A 27263-nucleotide genomic window follows, 5' to 3' on the forward strand; every position below is an offset into this window, starting at 1 on the left:
ACATCTTCTCCTCAACCCCTATGAGTATCAGTCTCACCCTGTTTCTGTGGATCTGTCCCTGCCCATCCAAGTTCTGGGCCAAATAATTGCCTGTTGTGGAGCCCGTGTTTCCAATTCCATAGGGAGGCCAAGGTGTCCCCATGGCCCAGTCTCTCTTCCTTGACTCCATGTGTCTTGTTTTGAGTATTTCCTAAGTGTTCACAACAGACAAGAAGATTGTACAGGGGTAGAATCTGCCAAAACCCATGTGCTAAATATCTGGAATTCTGCACATATTTTTGGAATAGAAACTGAAAGGGAAACGTTCAAACGACCATCCAGGATGGGAGAGAGACTTCACAGACCTGAAGAAACGTGCTAAGCTCCATGCATGTGTGCGCAGAGGAAATGGCCGAAGTTGCCTGCTCCTGAGGGTTCCCCGGGACATCTTGTTTGAATCTGACAAAATAACAAGCTGCACATATTAAATATATTTTTCTAAGCCCCATGTCTGAAATTTTGGTCTGCCGAGGTCATAGCAATATTTTGCCTTTAGTTACCTTCACTGGAATATTTTCCTTAGTTCCAAAGTTATATTTTATCCTGAGGACAAATTTGAATGGTAAATATGTTCCAGGGGGAAAAATGATCAAAGACTCTGACACATTGCCTTCCTCGGGAGGGTTTATTTCAGAAGTAGAAGGTGACATTGCTAGGTGTAATTATAACCAGAAACTTAAAAGCCCTTGTTGGGAGTGGTGGATGGGGACCACATTTTTTGATGATGCCAGCTCCATACTGGCTCAGATGGTAATTCTGCTGCTGGCTGTTTGGTTTTAGATGTCAATGAATGTCTGGATCCAACCACATGTATCAGCGGGAACTGTGTGAACACTCCAGGCAGCTACACCTGTGATTGCCCACCCGACTTTGAGCTGAATCCAACTCGAGTGGGCTGTGTCGGTAAGATCTTAAAAAATTTTTTCAGAGGCACCTACTGTTTCTATTGTTTTAAGCAGCATTGAAAATTCTGTTTTCAAAGATTGCAAAATTAAATAGAAATTAAAACATTTCCAAGGTCTGGCTTTTATACCTTCAGGTACCTTTTCTATAGGACAATCCCCAATGTATATTCTTAGGTACATTTTAGTTTCTTAGTAAAAGTAAACAGTTCTAGAAATGAGTTTAAATTTTTAACCCTCGGGCAGAATGACTTTTCTAGACACTTTTTGTGTGTGTTGGTGTATGTTAAATAGATACCCGCTCTGGGAATTGTTATTTGGATGTTCGACCCCGGGGAGATAACGGCGACACGGCCTGCAGCAATGAGATTGGAGTTGGCGTTTCCAAAGCTTCCTGCTGCTGTTCTCTGGGCAAAGCCTGGGGCACCCCCTGTGAGCTGTGCCCTCCTGTAAACACAAGTAAGTGGACATCCTCCTCTTTGTTATCACTCCAATGCAGGCCAGTTCTTTCTAGATCCACAGAAGAGCAGCCACCAAGAGAGAGGACACAGTAGTCCTTATGCTTTGATTAGGAAGAGGAGATAAATACCCTTGGTCCAGCTCCTTCACTTGGGAGCCAGAAAGTGTCCCCTTCAGCTTATACTAGAAAGTTAGATGAGGCTGGAGACTTCTCATTTCTATCTGTGGAGAAGCAGATAGATAGCATCCCTTTGAGATTTTCTAGGCTCGGCTAGCTCTACCATATTGCTTGTCTTCTGGGGACACATGGATTGATCTCTTCTTAGCTCTCCACTAGTTTGGGAAACTCTGGAACAAACTTCCTGGGACAAAAGAATGATGAGTTAAGCAGCTCTGCAATGGAGCATCATTCTATTTCTTGGAGTATGGATGGAAAAGAAGCTTTGGAATGTTATTTTAATGACAACTAATGGCTAAGCACACTTGTAATCTCAGTACTTGGCAGGCTGAGACAGGAGAAGCACAGGTTCAAGGTCATCCTCAGCAACTTAGCAAGACCCTGTTTCAAAATAATTAAAAAAAAAAAAACTGGGCGAGGTGGTGCGTGCTTGTAACCCCAGCATTTGGGAGGCTGAGACATGAGGCTTGTGGTTTGTGAACAGCCTCAGCTACTACTTAGTGAGGCCCTCTGTAACTAGTGAGACCCTGTTTCAAAATAAAGAATAAAAAATAGGGCAGGGGGCATAGCTCAGAGGTTGAGTGTCCCTAGTTTCCATCCCCAGACCCGCAAAAAAAATAAAATAAAATAAAATAGGGCTAGGATGTAGCTCAGAGGTAGAATACCTCTGGGTTCCATCCCCAGTACCACAAAATAACAATAATAATGACAATAATAATTTTTAAAAAGAAAAAGAGAGGTATAGCTTGGCCTTCAAATGCCTCTGGGTTCAATTCCCTGTAACACACACACACACACACACACACACACACACACACAATTAAAAATAGACATAAGTAATGTGTCTATTAAAAATAGGAAGGCTCTCTGATTTTGGAGTGGGTCTTCTATTAAGATTCAGAATCAGATGTAGCTTCTTGGTCTAAAGTCAGTTGCTGCTGTGCATATGGTATGTTGGGATAGATGTTCATTCTTTCCTCACAGAATGGCCTCTTATGTACAAAGATGAGTCCAACTTAGGTCTCTGCAGCCCAGGAGGCAAAACAGGACCTAACATCAGAGCTATAGTTCAACATAGGCCTCAAAAATAGAAGAAAGAACAGGCATGGTCCTGTGATTAGCAGAAAGAGCACACCAGGTTCAAAATAGGACCCTACCACTTGCTGCCCATGTGCCCTTGAGCAAGTCACTGAACATCGTAGAATACTTCACGGGGGTCAGTGAAAGTACTCGGGTCAAGCACCTGGCATAGGGACTCATGCTTGGCAGGAATAACCTTTCCCCTTCTCTTCAGAGAGGCAGCAGTCAAGTCAGGCTGGAAGAGGGTACTGATAACTTTGTTCATTTTGTAATTAAGTCTTCTAGGAAGAATGCACTACAAAAGAGGACCCCCCCCCAAAAGAGTCAATGATTTCATAAAGAGGAAAAGAAAAAGAAGCAGACAATTGATAAAAATCTATCATTGGAAGAGGCAAACTCATGCTGAATGAGTTTGCCATGAGTTTAACATATTTAATTAGAGGACTTGGCTCTATAGATGAATCATAACTAGGAGAGTAAAAGTCTACCCATGTCTACTCTATATCATAATTAGAGTGGGACTGTCTAGATATTTATATTTATGCATGTATACATATGAGTTGAGAAAGCCAGGGCAGGGTGGTCAGATGTGGAAAGACCTTGATGATTGTGAAAGAACTATCTTAAAGATTCTTACTGGGATGATGCTGCAGATTAGGGCCATTTTAATTCACATGGTCTTGTATGTGTCACAGGGCTGGCTTATGGCCCTGAAATAAGTATTTTTGAGTGAAATACTTGGATGAATGGGGGAATTAAAGGACAGTATAGAAAGTTGCTTTGGGAAACCAGGGAATTCATAATGCCATATGTAAAAAGAGAAGCAAGAAAGATCTTCGAGCCCTGAGGAGGGCCATCGGCTGGGAACCAAGAGAGACAGCTCTTCTCAAGATCCATCTGTAAAGGGTTTTGGAGACAGCCTAATTAATGTTACTAAGGGAAGCAGTGATTCCTGCTAAGTAGAGCTGAGTAAAACATAGATAGATAAATAGATAGATAGATAGATAGATAGATAGGTTTGTTAGAAAAGAATGGAACCAGCAACTTGGGAGATTGAGGCAGGAGGATTGCTTGGTCGGGGCCAACATGGACAACTTAGTAAGAACTTGTCTCACAACAAAATACAAGCCAGGCGTGGTGGCACAAGCTTGTAATCCCAGAATCCCAGCATTTGGGAGGCTGAGACAGGAGGATCACGGTTCACAGCCAGCCTCAGCTACTTAGTGAAGCCCTCTGCAACTCAGTGAGACCCTGTTTCAAAATAAAGAATAAAAAACTGGGTGTGGTGGCGCACACTTGTAATCCCAGTACTTGGGAGGCTGAAACAGGAGGATCACGCAAGTTCGAAGCCAGCCTCAGCTATTTAGTGAGGCTCTCAGCAACTTAGTGAGGCCATGTTTCTAAATAAAATATAAAATAAGTCTGGAAGTGTAATCCGCAGATAGAAACTCCCTGGGTTCCATCCCCAGTACAGAAAGAAAGAAAGAAAGAAAGAAAGAAAGAAAGAAAGAAAAAATAGGGCTGGGGTGGAGCTCAGAGGTAGAATGCCCTGGGTTCCATCCCCAGCACCACATACACATAATAATTAATAATAATAATAATAATAATAATAATAATAATAATAATACAAAAAAGGACTGGGGATGTATCTTAGTGGTTGTATCACCCCAGTACCACAAATGAAAAAACAAATGAAATGGAGAATATCACTATTGAGAAAAATAGCAATGGAAATTTGGAAAAAAATAGTTTACAAGAACATGAGACCAGGAGAGTCCCTGGAAGGCCCCAGGACTGGGGACATCAGCCTTACATTTGGCACCTGTAGCCAAAGCCACTGGAAAAAGGCAAATGTACCCAGAGTCTTAGCTTATAGCTCAGACAGGAGGAACAGGAGGAACAGGAGCCGTAGATTCCTAAAAGTGAGTGTTCGCAGGGAATGTGTCAACATCCCTGTTGAGAGTGTGATTTCTAGAAATTTTCGTTTTAAAGAAACTCACGCTGACTTTTGCTTGTCTCCGTAGCTGAATATAAAATTCTTTGTCCTGGAGGAGAAGGTTTTCGCCCAAACCCCATCACTGTTATACTGGAAGGTAACTGCTGGACGGTGTTCCCCTCGTCCTAGCGCGCGCGTTTTAAATTCTCTCAGATTCCCTTGCGGTGCTGAAGAGATGCTTTTTCCCCCACGTCTCAGATATCGACGAGTGCCAGGAGCTCCCGGGGCTGTGCCAGGGCGGGAAATGCATCAACACCTTTGGCAGCTTCCAGTGCCGCTGCCCGACGGGCTACTACCTGAACGAGGACACCCGGGTGTGCGATGGTACGTGTCCCCGCAGGACGATAAATACTTGCAAATAGTCAGGCCCCAACTGAGAAGCCAGGAACCTGAGGTGTTAGCGGTGCATGCAGTAGTCTGAGCGCTAACATAGCCAGGTAAATATGCCACCCTGTTGTGGGTAGCTGGCACTGAGGTTACTGCCCTTTCTGGTCAGTTCTAAATTTCTCTCTTGCTTTTATTTATTTTTTTTTTTTCTGAGACCAGCGAGTTTTACTATGCCGTTCCTTCCACAGGGCCATTCATGCCTACAAAAGAGTTTTCCATGCTTCTCAGCAAAGACTTTTTTTTTTTTTTCAGTACCAGGGATGGAAGCCAGGAGTATTCGAACTCTGAGCTACACCCCAGCCCAAGTTTTTTAATTTTTAGTTTGAAACAGGGTCTCACTGAGTTGCATAGGGCCTCACTAAGTAGCAGCTGAGGCTGACCAACAACTGTGGTCCTCTGGTCTCAGCTTCCCGAATGCTGGGATTACAAGCGTGCACCACCATGCCCGGCTAAGATGTTTTTATTAGAGAAGTGCGCAGCACATGTCCTAACCTCTATGTTCAACAGAGTTCTGGACTCCTCCTCTTATCCTTCACCAATTACAAGTGCATTGAGCGCTCCTTTGGCTTCTGATAGGACTGTGGCCTGTTCACCCTCTGGAGCTGGGAAGATGGAGAATACTGACCACTTTTAGGTTTCAGAGCACTTGGGCTATAGACCAGGGTGGGAGAAGTAGTTTTTTTTTTTTTTTTTTTTTTTTTGTTGGTACTGGGGTTCCTGGAAACCCTTCTATCTCTGGGCTACACTCCCAGACCTATTTTTTATATAAATTTTTTAATTTGGAAACAGGGTCTCTTAAGCCAGTGAGGCTGGCTTTGAACCTGCGCAATCCTCCTGTCTCTGCCTCCCAAGTGCAGGGATTACAAGCGTGTGCCACCACGCCATGCAATAGTTTTTAATCTTTGTACCGGAACACTCAAGTAGTTAGGGAAAAGAACTCCTTGTGTTTTCCATGAGGAATATCTTTATGCCTCTTCCAAAGTTTTATTAAATGATGTAGACAATGACACCCTCGTTAAGTATTGGTTGAGTCTCACAATACATAAAGTACAGCTCTCAAATGTATGGGCATTAAGAAAAATCAGAAGTGTCCCCTTTATTTGAAAATAGGGAAGGGGCCAACTACCTACTTGCCTGTTTCCTTTCCAGTGCAGAATCCTGGAGCCAGTTGTTGATAGCTTCACTATACATTATGTTCTTCTATATCTTTTGTGGACACAGGAAGCCTAGAATTGTCTTCCTGAAGGATAATTGAGAATTATAATTTCTCCACATTTCCCTCTTTGCATGCCTTTAAAGATGTCATGGACTCATCTATTAGGAACCCTTATCAGAAGTCTAGAGTTCCTCTCTAGCCAGGCATGGTGGCCCACGCTGGTAATCCCAGAATTCGAGAGGCTGAGATAGGAGGATTGCCATTCACAGCCAGCCTCAGCTACTACTTAGTGAGGCCCTTTGCAACTCAGTGAGACCCTTTTTCAAAATAAGGAATAAAAAATAGGGCTAAGCGTGTAGCTTGGAGGTAGAATGCTGCTGGGTTCCTCAGTACTGAAAATAAACAAATAAATAAATAAGCATATTGAGCCGGGCATGGTGGCACACGCTTATAATCCCAGCATTCGGAAGGCTGAGACAGGAGAAATGTGGTTCACGGACAGCCTCAGCTATTTAGTGAAGTCCTTTGCAACTCAGTGAGACCCTGTTTCAAAATAAGGAATAAAAAATAGGGATAGGGATGTAGCTTGGAAGTAGAATGCCCCTGGGTTCCATCCCCGGTACAGAAAAAAAAAAGTTCAGAAAAAAAAGTAAAAAAAAAAAGTTCAGAGTTCTTTTCCAAACCCTTCTTTCCTGAAAATGCACACATTTGCACAAAATAAAAGAAAACTGGCCAACCCTGCACCTGCTTTTCATGCCTGGGGCTCAGAATGCCCTGTGGATATTCTCCTTCCTTATTGACATTTCATCGACCCTGGGTGTCAGGCCTTTCCCGAGAGTGACATTGCCCTATTCACCTGCCTCTTTCTCTTCGGATTGTAGATGTGAATGAATGTGAGACTCCTGGAATCTGCGGCCCCGGGACGTGTTACAACACCGTTGGCAACTATACCTGCATCTGTCCTCCAGACTACATGCAAGTGAACGGGGGCAATAACTGCATGGGTAAGGCTGGCCTTCTCCACCGCGCATGCTTGGTCCTCCTGTGTGCAATTCAGCTGCTGGTCCTTAGTGTTAGACCGACCGTCTCAGCAAGAGCCGCCTCCACCCCTGTAGGCCATGAGCTTGGCACTTTTCACCACCCCCTGTGGGTGGCTGGCAGTTTGCTTTAAAACATAATGTTGGAAAATCCCAAACAACATCTCATAGTACTTCTTTTGTTTGACTTTTGGGTGTATCTTTACACAATGACATTTACAGCCCTGACCTACAGTATTAAAACCTCGTGAGTCGGAAATGAGAAAGTCACTGCCAAAGAGCTGCAGAGTATTGTTACTAGGAGAATGGGTGGAGACGCGTGTAAAGTTTATTAATGCTACGGCTACATAATGACTTAGTTCTGTGGCAGAAAATACCAGGGAATACATTTCTCAGAGTCCTTTTCTTGTAACAGCATAGATAGTCAGGGCATTGCATATGAGCGGGCTTTTTTCTGCCCTATCAAAGTCAAGCTACCCTACAATTCAAAAGAATATGCTCTTTGGATAGCCCCTTAAAAATCTGCTGTGCTTTTCCCCATGGCATAAGCATCCCTTTTTAACTCTTCTAGATATGAGAAGGAGTTTGTGCTACCGAAACTATTATGCCGACAACCAGACCTGCGATGGAGAACTGCTGTTTAATATGACCAAGAAGATGTGCTGCTGCTCTTACAACATTGGCCGAGCCTGGAACAAGCCCTGTGAACAGTGCCCCATCCCAAGCACAGGTGAATTTTAGTTTTACTGTTTCTAAAAATATCAGTCTCGGTAAAGGAAGAAAAGGGTACATCATCGTTTAAAAAAAAATTGGCTCACTGAGGCTGATAATTTAGAGTTGACGTTGACCACGGTCTTTCTAGCTGAAAACCGAGTCACACAGTATGCTTTCTAATATATCATCTAATTCACAACCAGACCTGCAGACTCGGCCTATCACAAACAGAAATTTTGCTATCATTGTTTCAGAGTTCACCATAAAATTAAAAGACAGGAAAAATTAAGCAAACCAACCCAATAAATAACTGAAGCATAATTTCTGTCTTAAAGAAAACTAGTCTTGTTCTCAAACAACGAAGGGTAACCTGCAAAGATATGAATACAAACTAAGACATAGGCAAGTAAATGAAATGCAGACCGTGGTGCCGCCTACTTATATCATGTGGTATGTGCTATGAATTAAATATATCATGATGGAATTGTTCACCATTATTATGATTTTGATGACTTAATTTTGAGAATTTTGAGTAATTTCTCTCATTCAGTCACTGCTCTCCACTGATCCCTACCCCTACCTCTGCTTACTTACTGCAGATGAGTTTGCTACCCTGTGTGGAAGTCAAAGGCCAGGCTTCGTCATTGACATTTATACCGGCTTACCCGTCGGTGAGTTATGACCATCTGTATGTGTGTGAGCTGGTTAGAATTTTCTGTGTTTTGTGTTAGAAAAGGGAGTACATGCTATTATTTTGTTTTTCTTTTTCATTAGGGGGAAAAAATTGTGAAACAATGCCTGTAGCTTTATTGAAACACTGATTCTCAGTTTGAAATAAACTGTGCATACGCCCTGTGTAACTCCACCTAATTGCCAACAGCATGTTGTTCATGATTTAAGGGGACTAGAAAGCGTTTCAAAAAATTGCAATCGGGCTTAGTTAAACCAAATCCTAGGCATCAAAAATGAAATTCTGGGAGCAGGGCCAGCTGACATTTGATTTGACTCTGATTCCCAATCCTTCCTTCTGACCAAGAGGAGTTTAACACGACTTTTTCACGCCAGCTGTTGGGGGTAGGTTGTTCAAATAGAACCCAGCTTATGATGGATCGGTTTTATCTCACCCGGGTTTTCCTCAGCCCGTCAGCTTGGAGAAATTTCATGTGAGAAATTAAAATTCTTTTCAACTTGAGACTTCATCTGATAACAGAAGCAGAGATCGCTGTAGCGGTGAAGATGCTTCGGCAAGATTCAGTAGTATTTATTGCACACACAGCATTCAGCCCACACAGGCAATGTTCTTGTGGTTTGAACCCAAATAACATAAAAGTGGACGGAAAGCTCCTGCATCCTCAGAGTTTCCCCTTGTCTGATTTCTACACATCCTTAGATGCCCTCCTGAGTCTGAGCAGTTGTGTCTAGTAGCAAACATCATCACCGTGTGCTTTGTTTTACCTGTTCCTAATAAGCAAGCTGTAATACACATCAGCCTTTCCAATGACCTTGTTTAAGAAAACAAGGATCTGGTCCAGCAATCAGCCCGCTCTCTTAGTGCCAGATCCATATGGCTCCACGGTCTAGTCATCGTCCAAAGAAACTTCATGGCTTGGAAAGCAAAACCACTAAATGACATTGGCATGAAACACCTGGCCCTAGCTACTTGTTTTTTTCCTTTCCTCAAACAGACCTTTTAATCGCCCTAGAATCGGTGATCGGAAGATTTGTGGTCTCTGACAGTAATGGTTCTTCATGGGGGTGCCAGGTGTGTACCCTAGCAAGGCCTGCCTCGAAGGCTGGCAGGAAGAAAAGACTTGAACAGGCATTAGTCCAAATGTCTTGCTTCCCAAAGAGGGGAAGGGACTCACCCAAGGCCACCTAGCTAATTAATAACAGAGCTGGGACCAGAACCCAGTCCTGACTCATAGCTTACTCTAGCTCTCGAGAACTGGACACATGATATTTAGCAATGAACTTATTGGTACCAAATTCCACAATGACAAAATATTTAGATGACTGAAAAACTTTGTTTTATTTAAGCTTTATACTCTCTTTCTGAAAGGTCCTACAATTGTTGGCATATAGAGTCCATTTGTATGGGGCTAAACCCATAGCATGTTTATTAATCTTGTCTTAAAATATAAACTTCTCTAAGTTGAAATTCAAATAAAATCCAGACAGGAAAAGAATGCAGAGTTTTTATATCTCTTTTTGCTATTTTATGCCTAACAACGGCTAGAGATTTCAACCAGCCTATTATTGTTAATCTTGGTAACAATACATTGCTTCTATTTAAGTCAATGAATATAGACATAGTATTTTATTTTTTTAATCTGCACTAAAAGAATGGCTTTTGACAGGCATGGTGGTGTACATCTGTAATCGCAGTGTTGAGAGGCTGAGACAAGAATATCAAAGGTTCAAGGCCAGCCTCAGCAATTTAGTGATGCCCTCAGGAATTGAGATCCTATTTCAAAATAAAAAATAAAACAGAGCTGGGGGCCAAGCTCAGAGGTAAATGCTTCTGGACTTGATTCCCCAGCACTTGTCCCCTTAAAAACAGAATGGCTTCTGAACTACCTTTCTGTTTGCTATTAACAGATATGGCAGCTTTATAGAAATGGTTTATAACATGATTGAAAAAGGTGTGAAAACCCGAAAGTATAAGTGAGATGGTATCTTTTGAGATTCAAAGCCCTTTTTTTTTTTTATCAAGTACATCAATTTTGCTTTCAAACTATTCAAGCCCTTTGTAAAAGGGTCTAAAAAAATCTATCTATGGCCTGTCAAATTTCTCCTTTAAAATGGGCTGTCTCTAGAGCATGCTTCTTCTGAAACTGGACTCTACTGGCATCTGACCAGCATCTTATAACTAAGGCAAAGTACCTTGTGGAGGTTCCTGGCTACGATACCCAAAGCATCTCGGCAACAGTAACAGACCGAGTGAACTGGAGACTTGGGATTGTAGACCGAGGCTTCACAGACCCTCCCAGAGGAGGCGGAGAAACACTCCATCAAACACTGTCAAGGGCCAGTGAAGCCTTGGGCAATAGGTGCTTTGATAACAGTCCTGTGAAGACTGTAAGATGGTGAGGTGGATAGCACAGAGGAGCAGGATTACCTGGAAGCAGGTTCCTAGAAGCACATCTCACCTCGTCTCTGAATGGCGGTGTGATTTTGACAGATTCCCTCCTCTGGCATGGTCCCAGTTGTATCACCTGCGTCCCGAGGATAGTCCTGGTCCCTGGAGAGCATCTCACAGCCGGCTCTGATGATTCAGTGAATAGACACAGGAGAGATGCTTGAGAAACATAGGAACCACACAACCAGATACTGCTACTACTATTACTATTATTGTTATTATTATTATTATTATTATTATTAACATTAACAATACCATCCTAGAGAACACTTAGATGCCTGGAATCCAGAGCATGTAAGCGAGATGGACCGAGCCAGGCTGGCAAGGAGGAGAGACCTGCTCCCAAGTCTCTCTGGATACTGGCCAGCCCTGCGGTAGCAGCCTGGTGCCTGGCTCTGCTCGCACTCCTATTTTGGTCTTATTTTAATGCTCATCAACCCACATCTGGACGCTGGCTTTTGATTTGACCAATTTAAACTGTTCAGCATGCAGAGTCTAAGAACCAGTGAAACTCTGGTGCAACAGGCAGGACAGGCTGCTGGCCTTGGGAATCGCTTGCTCTATGGTCCTTCCTGGGTGGCTGGCCCGGCTTACATTCCCACACCTCTCTTGCCTCCTTCCTACAGCTGGAACGGGAAGTTGAAGTAGAAATTGAAAGAGCACAGTTCTCTCTAATCATAGAAACGCCTTTATTCTTCACCAGTTCACCTCTCCACGCTCGCCAGACACCACAGCACACTTGGAAGAGAGGTCATTTCTTCCTGACAGCCATTTTAATCCTACTTACCTGGGGCATCCGGTGCCCAGTGGATACCTGCACAAAGCTGATGTTTGATGGTCTTATTTATTTATTTATTTATTTATTTATTTATTTATTGGTACTAGGGATTTAACTCAGAGTCATTCTACCTCCAAGATACATGCTTGGCCATTTTTTCCTTTTTTTTTTTTTTTTTTTTTTTTTTTTGCTTTTGAAACAGGATCTTGCTAAGTGGCCAAGAATCTTGCTACTCATTGAGCCTGTCCTCAAACCTGCAATCTTCCTGTCTCAGCCTCCCAGGCACAGGAATTATAGATATGCACCACCATGCCCTGCTCAAAGCTGATGTTCTGAAACTAAACCATAATCACAGGTACTGAATCCATTTGTACGTGAATGCCCGGAAAGTGCCAAAGTTACTTCAATTGGCTGTTCACCGATTTCTTCCACCCTGACACAGGCACCCATTTTCAATGCTACCTCCCCATCTACGGGGATCATCAGCTCCTCTGTTGCTCACCAGTGACTCTCTGTTGTTTCTAGATATTGATGAGTGCCGGGAGATCCCAGGGGTCTGTGAAAATGGCGTGTGCATCAACATGGTTGGCAGCTTCCGATGTGAGTGTCCCGTGGGATTCTTCTACAATGACAAGTTGTTGGTTTGTGAAGGTAAGTGTCGGTGCGAGTCTACCACATCCAGAGACGAGTGATCTGGCAAGCTACTAAACCACACACTTGCCTCATTCCACGACTTGAAATTTCAGAAATGCTTGAAACTCTAGAAATAGGGAAGGACATGGCTTAGAACACTATAAAATATTGTGCAAAAAAAAAAAAAACCCTCACTCAATCCCAGTGGATAAAGCAGGATGTTCATTCCTCAGCCCCCTCTCCCCAAGAGACAGTGCATTCGATTTCCCGACTGATATGAAAAACCTTTGAGTTCCTGGGTGGGTCCACGTTGATGACTCTTTTTCCTCATAGTTCTTGTTCTTTTTCACATCCAGATGTTTAGCTGAATCTTAAAGTCAGTGTTCTCTTCCAAATGGGGACTTTTGCTACTCCCACGTAGAACAAGGTTAATGCACATATTCCAAATGCATGAGAGAAATCCAAGTGGCAAGGACAGAAATTTGATTTTATGTGAAAAATGTTGGCATGCATGCCAAAGGTACTGTCTTCATTTTCAAATCGCCTTCTGTTGCCACGAATGCATACTGTGACTCCGAGCATTCCTTATAGCACTTCATATTTTTCCTCTTACATCTGGGGAAGATAGAATTCTTTGGTATTTTAGTAAAAAATATGTTACTGGATATTAAATATGTTATATGCACAAGGACAACTGGAATGATTTTCTTTTAGTCCTTGAACTTTGGGCCTTAAGCAAAGTTCTATGCATTACAGAAAGGGTTATTTCCCCTTTAGAATGTGTGTTAAGCACATCTTCCAACATTTTAATATTTAAATAAACTTTTTTTTCTAAAACGGGGATCATTTATACACCACAAGTAAAGTTATGGCCATTAGTAACCACGTACTTGTAAAGTTCTCTTACCGAGCTTTCACTGACTCTGGGTCAGTGAACACACGTCACTTTCCCTGCCTGCTCTGCAGGTTGTGGGAATAAGGCCATAGCCATTCAGAGCCTTTCTAAGGAAAGAGCCAGTTCAGACCTTTGTCCCAGGCTTCATCAAGGATCAGGTGCTTGGAGAGGAAGCATGGATGTGGGAAAGGAGAAAGGAAGCCATAGGGATCGCCTGAGAGTTCCTCAAAATCACACTCATCATGGCATTTCCCCTACTCTTCCTCTCAGAGGTACCCTGAATGATTACCCAGTTACCTCTTCACCACTTACACGAGTGTTGGCCAGAACCCAGAGGCAAGGCCACACATCACTAGCAAGTCAACCTAGGCTTTGTGACCTACCTAAGGCTGAAAATGTGCAGCTGTGCCAACACAAGGTACCTCGCCATCAGGGTAGCATTTGATAGACATGGAGTTGACTATGCACTCCAGTTTGGAGTTTGTATTTCACAGTGCATTCATCTTCAAAGAGAGTGTTTAATCACTCTCTTAGGTCTCAAAATCAGAAAATAAAGGTCCATCAATACATGCTTCAGCAACACAGAAACTGGAGTGGATTCCAGAAGGGGTTTGGGGAGTTTGATATGCCCTCTCTCCATGTGTGTGCATGGTGGTTTATTAGGCTGGTGCATCACAATGGCACTTGTTCATGATAGCCTTTGTCTTCTCCCATGGTGCCCTTACCCTCTACATTCCTAACACCCTTCATTAAGAGCAAGGCAGACCTAAGGGGGAGGGTGGTTCTGGGTCCATCATAACAAGACAGACAGACATCTGCTCTTGTGTCTGTGGCACAGAGAGGCGCACTTCACCCCATCTGACACAGAAACAGCCACTTACTTCCTGGTTTTTGCCCACCACAGAAACACATGCCAAAGAGGCATCTGCTGATGTGTTTAGCTCCCCTCAGCCTGAGCCCAAGAAATGTGTAAACACCCAGAACTGGTGCTGAGTGCTGGCTCTCACCTGTGTTCCACACTATTCCCTTTACTGAATTTAGACTATCAGCAGGAGAAACTGAAAATGTGTATTTCTCCCCATGGTATGGTCTGGACTATGCAGTAATTTTTGTGATGCCGTGAACTTGAGCTATAGTAGGCACATGGAGGAGTCTTGTCTTTTCTTTCTTCCTTCCTTCCTTTCTTTCTTTCTTTCTTTCTTTCTTTCTTTCTTTCTTTCTTTCTTTCTTTCTTTCTTTCTCTTTCTCTTTCTTTTTGTGGTACTGGGGATGGAACCCAGGAGCATTCTACCTCCGAGCTACATCTCCAGCCCTGTTTTTTATTCTTTATTTTGAAACAGGGTCTTACTTAGTTACAAAGGGCCTCACTAAGTAGCTGAGGCTGTCCACAAACTGTGATCCTGCTGACTCAGCCTCCCAAATGCTGGGATTACAAGCGTGTGCCACCACGCCCGCGCGGCCTCTGCCTGCTTGCTTGCTTTCTTTCTTTCTGCCTTTTATCTTTCTTTCTGCTTGCTTTCTTTCTTTCTTTCTTTCTTTCTTTCTTTCTTTCTTTCTGCCTGCCTGCCCTCTTTCTTCCTTTCTTTCTTTCTTCCTTTCTTTTTTTTCTTTCTTTCTGCCTTTTTTCTTTCTTTCTGCTTTCTTTCTTTCTTTCTTTCTTTCTTTCTTTCTTTCTTTCTTTCTTTCTTTCTTTCTTTCTTTCTTTCTTTCTCTTTCTTCTTTCTTTCTTTCTTTCCTTCAAACAACCCCCTGAGCAAAGTCAACGCTTGGGAGCACACAGTATCCACTTTATTTATTTCTGTGATACTGAGAGTTGGATTGGCCTCCGTGGTTCTCTATGTGCTCTTCCATACAATATTGGGTTTCTTTGATCAGACTGCTTTATGGCAGTAATTTAAACGGCAGTCTCCATAGACCTGCGATTTAAGCACTCTACAAACCAGAAGCACCTCGGTCTAACTTACAGGAACATAGACTCTGGCCCTTCCCTGAAGTGCTGAGTGGGATCTGCCTTTCACAAGATTTCAAGTGATTTGTATGAATATTAAAATTTGAGATGTTCTACTCGGCAGACCTTACAACCTACCAGACAAAAACAACCCATTTGGAGAATATTACTCTACACCTGTGTCAAGCACTCACTGGCCCTGCTTTCGCGATCTTTTTTTCATGATGCTGGGATTTGAACCCAGTGCCTTGCGAATGCTAGGCAAGCATGCCACCTCTGACCTACATCCACAGCCCCAAATGGCTTTTTTGTAAAGACATGAGCATCATTAGAGTCCATATGTGATCATAATCAAGCATTTGTACTTAAGAATAATATTACCAACATGTAAAATTTAGATAATGGGTTTTCAGTCTTCTGTTCCTTCACTATTAAAACATAAACTTTATTTTCTAAGGCAAGTATAGCTTCACAGAAAAACTGAGAAGAAGGTATAGGGAAGCCAAGCATGGTGGTACACGCTTGTAATCCCAGCATTCGGGAGGCTGAGACAGGAGGATCATGGTTCGTGGCCAATCTCAGCTACTTAGTGAGGCCCTCTGCAACTCAGTGAGACCCTGTTTCAAAATAAAGAATAAAAAATAGGGCTGGTGGTGTAGCTCGGGGGTAGAATGCCCCTGGGTTCCATCCATAGTACCAGAAAAAAAAAAAAATTTAAGACATGTCATGTAGTTAGAGTCATATAATATTTAGCTTATTCAGACAGGCTTTTTTAAACTTAGTAATATACAATCTCTCCCATGGCTTTTCATGGCTTGATAGCTCATAGCTTGATAGGCTGTTCAGTAGTATCCCATCATCTGGCAGTACCACAGTTGATTTATCATACATTCACCTACTAAAACATCTCTCTCGCTCCCAGGTCGAAACAATTACAAATAAAGCTGCTCTCAGCATCCATGTTGTCTTTGCCATAGAGCAGACGGGAATAGGAAGATAAAAATCTGTTTTTATGGGACGGGACTCATTGACTCAACACGAGAGTTTGTTCTCTTCTGACTCCAGTTCTTCTGTGCTTGCAGACATCGACGAGTGTCAGAACGGCCCTGTGTGCCAGCGCAATGCGGAGTGCGTCAACACCGCAGGCAGCTTCCGCTGCGACTGCAAGCCTGGCTACCGCCTCACGTCCACCGGCCAGTGCAACGGTACGTGGTGCCCACCAGCGGGATGTGCGACCCAGGGGTCGTCCCCAGCAAGCCCCTCGTACCTAGACTGCATTTCAGATATTAAGGCTGAAAAACACATGAGTTAAGATTTAGATTGAGAAACTCTGCTAACTAAACTGGAAAAGAAGAAAATTGCTAAGCCATCTAAACAAACGCTTAGCTTTTCACTATCTTTATAGATGTTTGCAAAGGAAGAACAACTATGTAAGTCGATTATGTAAATAGATTATATAAATCTATTTACCTGGATTATGTACATCTATTTGCATCAATAGATTCCATGTTTACCTATCTGCTGCCCCACCTGCAAATATCCACCCCCACACAAAGTCAGTCATCAGAACTAAAATTTTTTTAAAAGCAGGTGAGGTTTGCCATCTTGGCCATTTACCTTAGTCTAAAGTACAAGACAGATCTGGCAACAGTCTAGACAGCAGAGCTCCCTTGAGCTTGACCAGACCAACCTGAATAAAAGGGAAAAAAAAAAAAAAACAGAAACCAACAGCATTGCTTGTCTTCCCAACCATAGCACAGAAAAAAGACCCCCATGGAAGGAAGTTAACTATAAGACTCTAACAGCAAATGAAAAACTGTGAACCCTAGAGGCTAATTGTTTTGTTGTTCAGTTTTGTCAAGGATGTGGTAGAAATAAGGATAGGTATGTTGTCAACTTAAATGGATGGTACAGTTCAGTGTTTGATGGCATTTTGTAGCCAGTGGTATGAAATTGAAGCCACTGGTCTTTCAACCCAGAAATTAAATGACTTTCTTATGTTTTAAAGCAATTATAAATCATTGTATATTTAGCAAAGGGGTCCAGAAGAATGCGTTATTCTGCATACGGCTCGTTTCCAAGTGTGTTTCCTTAATATTTTATGCATTTGTGAATGAGACGACTCAGGGGAACATGGTCAGATTTTCCTTGGATTCCCTTGCCTACCGGTGATTAAGTGGTAGGAAGCGCACTGCTCTCTGTAGGGTATTTTGCATTGTTTTATGAGACCTTAGTGGGAAGCGGGTGTAATAGCAGAACAAAAAAAAAAAAATGCTTTGAGAATCAAGACTTGTTCTGTTGCGTTTAAAGGAGCATGTGCAAGTATTTAGCATTTTGTCAACAGGGCTGTTGTTATCCGTATTAAAAATACAGAACAGGAAGAGTGGGGACGTCTCTGATATGAGCCACAATGTCCCCACTGAAACTTGGCACTGATACCACTTCCCTGCATTTTACTCTTAATTTCTATTTCTTTGGAACTGGGTGAAATAAATCCAGTCAAAATAAAGAATTTCTGATAATATAGAATGTGTCATTTAGCTCCAGTTCATACTCAGGCATAAAATGGGGTGTATTTATAGCTCAAGGCACGACATCCAGCCATAGCCTGCTTGGGCTTGAACCCTTTCATATTTTCTTGTAGAATATTAAATACAGAAAATATACTTGGTGCTACCAGGATAAACGTTGTGGCTGAGGAGTCTATTTTGTAGCCCAAAGTTCCATTGACCTCATTCATTGAAATTCTTTGAAGAAAAATAATATATTTGAGATTTATAACTATTCATCCTCCAGGGTCGAAGATTTCATTCCGGAAGTATCTCTGTCTATATATCACTTAAAAATTTTTTTGAAAATCTTTAATTGCTGTCCTCTACTGAGCAGTTTTTAGACATGTTGCAAGGGACTCCTCCCTGCCTGTGTTTAAAATGAAAAGAACTAAAACTTTCTATCCACTCTATGATTTTTTATTTGAATTCATAAGTGCATCAGTTACACCCTGGATCGCAGCTGGCCCTAGCACCCACAATATTTAGAGATTGGAGAAAACTAGATGGCTGAGCTCAGGGTGACCTCAGGAGTGGATAGCGTACCCCACCTGCTTCTCAAGTCTCTTTTCTGGCTAAAGACAGGAACCATTTTTTCCCCAACTACTTTCTGGTGGTGCTGACTGGGATTTTTCCCTTAGTAGCCCAGTCAAACCCCCTGTCCCAATCTCAAACATAATCTCCCAGGGGTTCAAATCCTGGGGCTTATAGAAACTTACTTTTCTGGTTTTGAGGTACAATGAGAACTTCACAATAAGTTCTCTAAGATGAGAACTTTTTGATTTACCAGTAGAGCCTCCAAATTTGTCATATTTCCTTTTCTTCTTTTCATTTTCAACCATCATAAAGTAGGACAATAAAAAAATTAATTGAGAATCTCATCCTAAGAAGATCCTCTGTGCTCTGTTTCCTTGGGGGACCCATATGTGATACAGATCTGGTCCCCCGCACACTCCAAGATCTCATACTACCAGTCACTAGAATTGGGACTGGAAACTGATTTCCTCTGCCCATCCTGGGAAGCGGTTTGCACATTTTAAGTTCACTTTCTCAAATGAGAATAAGCATAATTTGTTAACTAGAATCTCATCACAAGCTAGCTGTAGCCCCTGAGCCACTCACTCTCAATTTCCCTATTAATGATGCTTTTAACCTTATTTGAGACCTCTAAATGGTATGGTCATTCATCAGCTCTCTTGGTTTTTATAAAAATGGCATCCGGAACAAATGAAATGGAGGAGATACCTGTCCTAGGGCAGAAAAAGGTTGCTCTATGGAGCGAGAAGTGTCCCTTCCCAATTATTGTGTGCTCAGCAGACAAAGCAGTCAAATAATCTGGATTTTCAGGTAAGAGCAGGATTTCATATGATCTATACCATCTACGGCAAAGATGGCAGCCTGTTTTCATTTGTGACATTGAAAAATCAGGATAGAACGGTGCCCTTCAAATTACACTTCCTGTAAACAGAAAGTCTAGAAAGCTTTCAAAAATTAGACATAAGTAAGGAATGCATATCATTTGTTAATTCTATTAAATTCTCCACTCAGATCCTCAGATTTCAGGAGAGCAGCAAGGATTCCGTTGATTATAAATATAATTAAGAGCCGAGGGACTAACAGAGTTAAATGAGAAGGATTTCCTTTGAATAATATAAGTAGGAAGAAAGAAACATGGTCAGGACTGGCAGGTGCGGAAATGAACCATTGTGGACACGCAGGCGTGATTAGATGAGAGGAAATTACGAGGTGGAACTTGAACTCGAGAAAACAGGGGTTGTCCAGAAGGGAAAACTCGGTTTTAGCAACTAGAGTGGTTAAAGCTCTCTGATATGAATGTCCAGAGGAAGCCACGAAATGTCTGCCATTTGCAGCACCAAACCTCGACTAGACAAAAGGCTTCAGTTAATTCCAATCTGGGGTGTTGTTTAGGCAGATGGCCCAATAGAACGCCTCCCCGCTTGAACTGCTCTCCCCTCTCCTGCCTCCACATTTTCTCCTCTTTCAGAACATTTTTTAATTAGCGCCCGGTTTTCACTGTTTTGTGTGTCATTAACACGGCCTGAAAGTAAGCTTTAACCAAATTTGAGGAGAGAATAAATTAATGCCACAACACTTCTGCTTCACCACTCCGGTTTGGCGCCAGGATTGCTCCCGAGAACTCTCCAGGTGTAAGTTATACCTTAGGCTTTGCTCTTGTGAGTTTCCACTGAAGATGCTCTTTGTTTCCAGATCGAAACGAATGTCAAGAAATCCCCAATATATGCAGCCACGGGCAGTGTATCGACACAGTGGGAAGCTTTTACTGTCTTTGCCATGCTGGTTTTAAAACAAACGCTGATCAAACAATGTGTTTGGGTAAGTGTTGATGATCAAGGTGTCGTTCTTTTCGTATCTTTTTGAAAAATCCACTTGTAGCTGAATATGTCTGCAATTGTTTTGCCATTCACAAAATAAAAGCAAGGGCAAGTGGGCAATGGTGACGCCCCATTTGATCTTTGGGAGTGTAAACATAATAAACCTCTTCCTTGCTCTTTGGTAGCCTGTCACAGGTAACTGGGGGAGGGCACCAAGCACTGTCTGAATGTATGCCATTTTCAATATGATCCACATAAAATAATGAAAAACCTTTTATTATTTCCTATTCTTTTTTCTTTTTTAATGTATTTCTTGATACTGAACCCAGAACTTCATGCAAGATTTATTCATGCTAGGCCACACAAGCCGCACCTTAATGTACACTGGGTGTGGTGGCGCACGCTTGTAATCCCCACGCTTGGGAGGCTGAGACAGGAGGAGTGCACAGGTTCGAAGCCAGCCTCAGCTACTTGGTGAGGCTCTCGGTAACTTAGTGAGACCCTGTTTCCAAATAAAGCATAAAATAGGAGCTAGAAAAGCCCCTGGGTTCCACCTCCAGTACCACAAAAAAATATATATTAATATTAACAGCCGATTTGATTTTTTAAAAATACTTATGAAGGTTCACATTATTGAAAGACCTCAGCTTTTGAATATGACCATTTTTTGAGAAAGTTCTATATAGGAACCAAATCCTGAAAGGCAAATTTGCAGATCCTACAAAAGTTTGGGGAAAAAAAAAAAGAAAGAAAAGAAAAGAAACTTTCTTTTTCCCCTAGTGGAAAAAGAGCTCGAGATTTTAAATCTCTTCCTCAGTTTCAGTACCATCAGAATGCTGACTCAGAATAAACTTCAAATATGTAATGAATCATTTTCTCACTTTCCCTTCATTCTTTCTCTCCTTTAAAGCAACATCCATTAAGTCTTTGGGGGGACCTTCAGATAATGAAATAATTTCACTACTGGACAACCAACCAACGGAGCAGTGTTGAAACTGCTTTGCCTTGGGCTATCACGAGCTCCCTTACCGGAGAACATTCTCATAAAGCTGTGTCTTCTCCAGTACAATAATACATTTTAAATTACCAGGAGCAGAACCAAGCGGGCTCATCTCTGGGCAGCTAACCCTTGGACAGCCACAAAACACTGCCCAACTATTTTTCTCTCTTTTTTCCAATGGAACTTTCCGGAACCTCCTAAACAAAGAATGTGTCCTAATAAAGAACTTCACCAGCTTGGCTAAGGATGAATCCAGATGAATCCTGATTGCTGGCATCGTGATACATCTGGACGCAGACTTCAGCCACACGCTCATTAGAATTGCTTTAGTGTCAGTAGTCGCTTCCTGGTTCGGGATCACAGATAATTTCTCTTCATGTCCAGGACTAGAAAGGAAAGGCACTGCTAAATCTCTCCTTCATCCTCTCTCCTCCTCCTCACCGTGCTCTTTGAATTTGAATCCAGCTTCTTTCTGTTTAATGTTTTATTTCCTCTTTAATTCAAATGTGCACTCCCTCTTTGTAAGAAAGATGCTAGCCACTGCGGTGAAATGCAAAAACATTTTTTTTTTTTTTTTGGTGGTGATACTGGAGATGGAACCCAGGGGCCTTCTACCTCCGGGTTACACTCCCAGACCTATTTTATATTTTTTTATTTGGAAACAGGGTCTCTTAAGCCAGCTGGGGCTGGCTTTGAACCTACGAGATCCTCCTGTCTCAGCCTCCCAAGTGCGGGGATTACAAGTGTGCACCACCACGCCCGGCTTGATGCAAAAACATTTATGGGGCCAGGATAGCTTCACAAAATTGCCAAAGAGAAAACTCACAGACCAATAAAAAAAAAAAAAAAAGACCAATAGCAATGCGGGAGAGTATGAAAAGAGTAAAAATTAAGCACCGTCACCGTAGGGTAGTCCGTAAGGAGAGATAAGTCATCACTGGTGTGAGTTGTGTATTTTTAGGGGTGACTGGGGAAAAGCAAAAGCTATCTGAAGTGGCAGGGTAGCAAGAAAGCTCAGTTATTTTGTTGCTGATTGCCAGGTGAGTCACTGCTTTTTGGTATTTTGAAGTGAGAGTCCAAAAAGTTGACGTTTGCCAAAGACCCAGATTCACACAGAGTTTTTTCCATCTTGAAGGGAAAATATTTGAGAAACGTGTCAAGGGTGGAGAATTCAAGAGGCAAATAGAATAAAATAATTCTCATCCAATTCTCATGTCCTTAGCTTGCCTTCCTTTGTGTGCCAACCCAGGAAATGATTGACTCCCAAAATGCGGAGCCTACATCATGATTTCTCATAGGGAGCTGCCTCTGATCAAACTAATACCAGCTTCAAAAAGTTTTCAGCCAGCCGGGCGTGGTGGCACACACTTGTAATCCCAGCATTCGGGAGGCTGAGACCAGAGGATCACGGTTTGCAGACAGCCTCAGCTACTTAGTGAAGCCCTCTGCAACTCAGTGAGACCCGGTTTCAAAAATAAAAAGGAATTAAAAAAATAGGGCTGGGGGTGTAGCTCAGAGGTAGAATGCCCCTGGGTTTCATCCCTATAAAACAAAAAAAATTCAGCCTACCTAGGAGACTTTGTGTATCCCACAATGCTCTTTGACTCCAGCGACCATGTAACTACTTTCCCAGCTAATAGATATGTTTTATTACGTTGTTTCTTCCTCTAGACATAAACGAATGTGAACGGGACGCCTGTGGGAATGGAACGTGCCGAAACACCATTGGTTCCTTCAACTGCCGCTGCAATCACGGGTTCATCCTGTCTCACAACAATGACTGCATAGGTGCGTGGGCAGCAGTGAGTCCCCAGGGAGAGCTGGCGTTACCTTGCTCTCTGTCCTTGGCATCCTCTTCAGCGTGCCCGCTGCTTTACTTTCAACATGTGCCATCTTAGGCATAACAAGGATGTAATCTTGTTTGATTTGAATAGGTGCCTAAGGATAGGCCATTAGAACACACCAGACCTTCATTGCAATTTCTTGTTTTTGGCTGAGCCCACGAAGGCCACTGAATGCAGAATAAGTATTGCTGGGATTTTGATATTTTCTTAATAACACCAAAGATTTTATTTTTTTTTCTTTTGGCAGATGTTGACGAATGTGCGACTGGAAATGGGAACCTTTGCAGAAATGGCCAGTGCATCAATACAGTAGGATCGTTCCAGTGTCAATGCAATGAGGGCTACGAGGTGGCTCCGGATGGGAGGACCTGTGTGGGTGAGTGCGGGGAGCCCTGGAGACAGTGCTCCTGATGCCATTCACAAAGTCAGGCAGGCCCCGTTCCAACCCTTCCTCTGGAAACCCAAGAAAAAGGGCAGAGTGGAGCCATACTAACGGTGCCCAAAGAGACTTTATTTTGTAAACTTCTATTGGTGCATTATAATTACGCATGGCAGTGAGCTTCATACATGCAAATATCACTTAATATATTTGCCTTCGAGCCAGGCGTGGTGGCGTGCGCTTGTAATCCCCGCGCTTGGGAGGCGGAGACAGGAGGATCGTGCAGGTTCGAAGCCAGCCGCGCTGATTTAAAAGACCCTGTTTCCAAATATAAAAAAGTATAAAATAGGTCTGGGAGTGTAGTCCTGAGGTAGAAGGGCTTCCAGAAACTCCAGTACCACAAAAAAAAAAAAAACCATTTATGTTCTTATTTTAATTAAGTTATACTTACAGAAACACAAACTGTTAAATTTAACAGTTGAATAACTGCAATTCCCCTTTTAAATTTTTTCATTCTAAAACCTTGGTAGCAAGCCCATATTGTCTTTTGAGTGTCCTTAAAATCTTCATACTCACTGACTTTTTACAAGGTGCGTTTTCCAAGAAATATTTCATTTGTGGCAAGTAGAATAAAATACCGTGGTTGTACTGCACACTTTGGGATGCTCAGGAGGTTTGTTTTTATTGAATTATTTCTTTTTCTTCTTGGTAGAATTTTGTGAACTTTAATTAGATTTATGTTTGGGTTTTTTATATATATATATATATATATATTCCAGTTTCTTTTCATTTGAATTGCTCAATGGAAATCAGGCCAGTGGGAACCTCTTTCTCTTTTCTTCGCAGATATCAACGAATGTGTCCTAGAACCTGGAAAATGTGCACCGGGAACCTGTCAGAACTTGGATGGGTCCTACAGATGTATCTGCCCACCTGGATACAGTTTGCAGAATGACAAGTGTGAAGGTAGAAGGACTATTAGTGTTTGGAAAAGAGTTTTGTTTGGGCATCACGCTAGAATTACCACAATCAGAATTTTTGTGATGGTGTTTCCGTTTTGGAATACTTTATTTAAAAAAAAAAAATCTGGGGTCAGAGGGCATGACTTATGGTCTCATCCTGGCAAGACAAGAACAGCTCATTGAAGTTAGATGAATAAGATGTGTTATTTTTTTCTGTGCATATGTCTAGTAATATGACCCTGACTGTTCTCCACTGTGCTTTTATACAGTTTATAAAAATGTCCTAGCCGGGCGTGGTGGTGCACGCTTGTAATCCCAGCATTTGGGAGGCTGAAACAGGAGGATCGTGGTTCATGGACAGCCTCAGCTACTTAGTGAGGCCCTCAGCAACTCAATGAGACTCTGTTTCACAATAAAGGATAAAAAAAAAATCAGACTGGGGGTGTAGCTCAGACATAGAATGCCCCTAGGTTTCATCCCCAGTACTGAAAAAAAAAATTGCTGTGTTCAATCTATCTAATTACATGTTTTGAACTGACACTAGTTTATAGCTAAAAGTAGTCTCTGAATCCAGTTAAAAACTTTATATGACCACATTCAAGGTTTAATAAAAATAGTTACAAAATGTGTTTATATTGTTTTCACCTATAGAGCAATATAGATGTGCTATTACAAAAAAATTTCCAGCAAATTTTTTAGTAATTGAGTTCCTTTAATCTCAACATATGCAGCAATGCATTAAGGTTGGATACGTTTTCAAAAACTTATCCAGTTCATGCCCCTGCTTTTATATAGTTCTGCGTCTCATCCACGATGACTGTGGCTCCTCCCTATCTTAAATATTGCCAAGGAAAAATTTTATTACATATGTAATTTACATCACAGTCAAGGGGTTATATTTTAAGTTGAAATGTTTTATCAAAAGTAAATCTAAATGCAGTTTATTAAAAGTGTGATTTTACTTTGATTAAAATTGGCTATACTTATTCCTTGATTAATGCACAATTCCCCTAAGATGAATGGAATAGACATATGGAAGGAAAAGATGACTTCCTAATGGTTGATCAGTGTACCGTGCCCGCAATATTCATTCCCATCATTTAGAAACTGGCTCCTAAAGACTAATTTCTACTCTAAGGAAAAAGAATCATAGCAATAATGACAAAGACAACAACGGAAAGAAATGCTTGAGTGTTTTTATAGGAGTTAACTTTTCCTTCAAGAAGAGGTTGGGTGGAGGGCGCAGGGAGTGTGGGAATGAGGTAATTCAATCAGACGCGGTTTACAATCCTTAATAAATCACAAAGGCCAGGACACAGTTATAAATACGACCTACTGGTGGGACGATGGACAAGCTGATTTTGCGTTGTTTAGGAAGATGATCACTTTCTAGATATCTCTGCAATATCTGTCTGTGGTATTTCTAATATGAAGTCAATAATGGGGTTAATTTCTTAATTTTTCCTTAGTTGGATCTTTTGGAAATAAAGTCATGTAATGCAAATGCATTTTGGTGTGAGTAGAACTTTGCACAAATATGTGAAAACAGAGTCCTGTTATACAAGAACTATTTAATATTTTTTTAGAAAAATATTTCCACAAAAATAGTATGGCTCAGAAGTTTCAAATTAGAACTGTTTTCACTGCAGATTCTTGCTTACACTCAGGAGGATGAGTGGATTTGTTAGAACAGAGTGGCCATACTTTTTCCCAAAGCAGGGTGATCGTATAATTTATTGAAAAAACTAAGCAATTTTGAAAATGCAAAGGGGCACTATTAATAATGAAATAGGGCTGGGCGTGGTGGCACACACTTGTAATTCCAGCATTTGAGAGACTGAGACAGGAGGATCAAGGTTCACAGACTTAGCTACTTAGTGAGGCCCTTTGCAACTCAGTGAGACCCTGTTTCAAAATAAAAAATAAAATATATGGCTGGGAGTATAGCATGGAGGTAGAATGCCCCTGGGTTCCATTCCCAGTACCCCAAATAATAATACAATAATGATAATGATGATGATGATGATAATAATAATAATAATAATAATGAAATAGGAAGCCAGGCATGGTGGCACATGTTTGTAATCCCAGTACTTGGAAGGCTGAGACAGGAGGATCGCAGGTTCTCGGCCAGACTCAGCTACTTAGTGAGGGACTTCACAACTTAGTGAGACCCTGTTTCAAAATGAAGAATGAAAAAATAGGGCAGAGAGTATAGCTCGGAGATAGAATGTCCCTGAGTCCAGTCCCCAGTTCTGAAAAAAAAAAATAGGGCCAACAGGCATAAGCTGGGACTCTCCCAGGTAAAGTGGTGACCCAAGCCATTCAGAATTCACCACAGATCACCCTTTACAGGAACCAAGATATATTGATATTCTAAAGAAAATAAGCCACAATCAAAACATATTGAGTTCCTATTGTCTATATAATAAAAGAAAAAATAGCTTTTACAAGAAAGATATTTTTGTGTCTTTAGAAAAATTAACCTGCAAATGAATTAGGACCTGCAGGTTCTGTGACGTCTTCAGTTTTTACTATCTGGGACTGAGTTTCTTTTCATCAGTATTAGTGTCCTTTTGAAAGGCTTTTGAGGCTATAATCTGGGATATTGGGAAAATCTCCTTGGATAACTTGAGGGAAATAGATTTGGTTCAAGACCCTAGATTTCACAATGAGATCAGTGTGAGAATTCTGCTTACTGGAGCTGAGAATGAGACTCAGTAGTAAAGCACTTGCTTAGCGTTGAGAGAAACCCTGCTTCTGTCCCCATGGCAGAGGAGAGAAATGATTTCTGCTCACTGTACAGTGGTGAAGTAGAGTTTCTTGTCTCTGTC

The 27263-nt window shown here is 41.8% G+C and overlaps 1 protein-coding gene across 1 annotated transcript in view; it reads left to right on the forward strand.

Moving 5' to 3' along the window:
- Positions 1 to 27263, forward strand: part of FBN1 (fibrillin 1) — a gene marked incomplete at both ends in the record, with an annotated part of 239882 nt that overhangs the window by 175013 nt on the left and 37606 nt on the right. Inside the window, 13 exons of the mRNA XM_080708266.1 lie at positions 820 to 942; positions 1236 to 1400; positions 4683 to 4751; positions 4853 to 4978; positions 7079 to 7201; positions 7806 to 7964; positions 8548 to 8619; positions 12391 to 12516; positions 16424 to 16546; positions 20120 to 20245; positions 22916 to 23032; positions 23336 to 23464; positions 24314 to 24433. Coding sequence (XP_080564392.1) covers positions 820 to 942; positions 1236 to 1400; positions 4683 to 4751; positions 4853 to 4978; positions 7079 to 7201; positions 7806 to 7964; positions 8548 to 8619; positions 12391 to 12516; positions 16424 to 16546; positions 20120 to 20245; positions 22916 to 23032; positions 23336 to 23464; positions 24314 to 24433 — 1578 coding nt within the window. The remainder of the gene's footprint in view (positions 1 to 819; positions 943 to 1235; positions 1401 to 4682; positions 4752 to 4852; positions 4979 to 7078; positions 7202 to 7805; positions 7965 to 8547; positions 8620 to 12390; positions 12517 to 16423; positions 16547 to 20119; positions 20246 to 22915; positions 23033 to 23335; positions 23465 to 24313; positions 24434 to 27263) is intronic.

Source organism: Muscardinus avellanarius, assembly GCF_963383645.1.
Source record: "Muscardinus avellanarius genome assembly, chromosome: 12".
Taxonomy (NCBI): Eukaryota; Metazoa; Chordata; class Mammalia; order Rodentia; family Gliridae; genus Muscardinus; species Muscardinus avellanarius.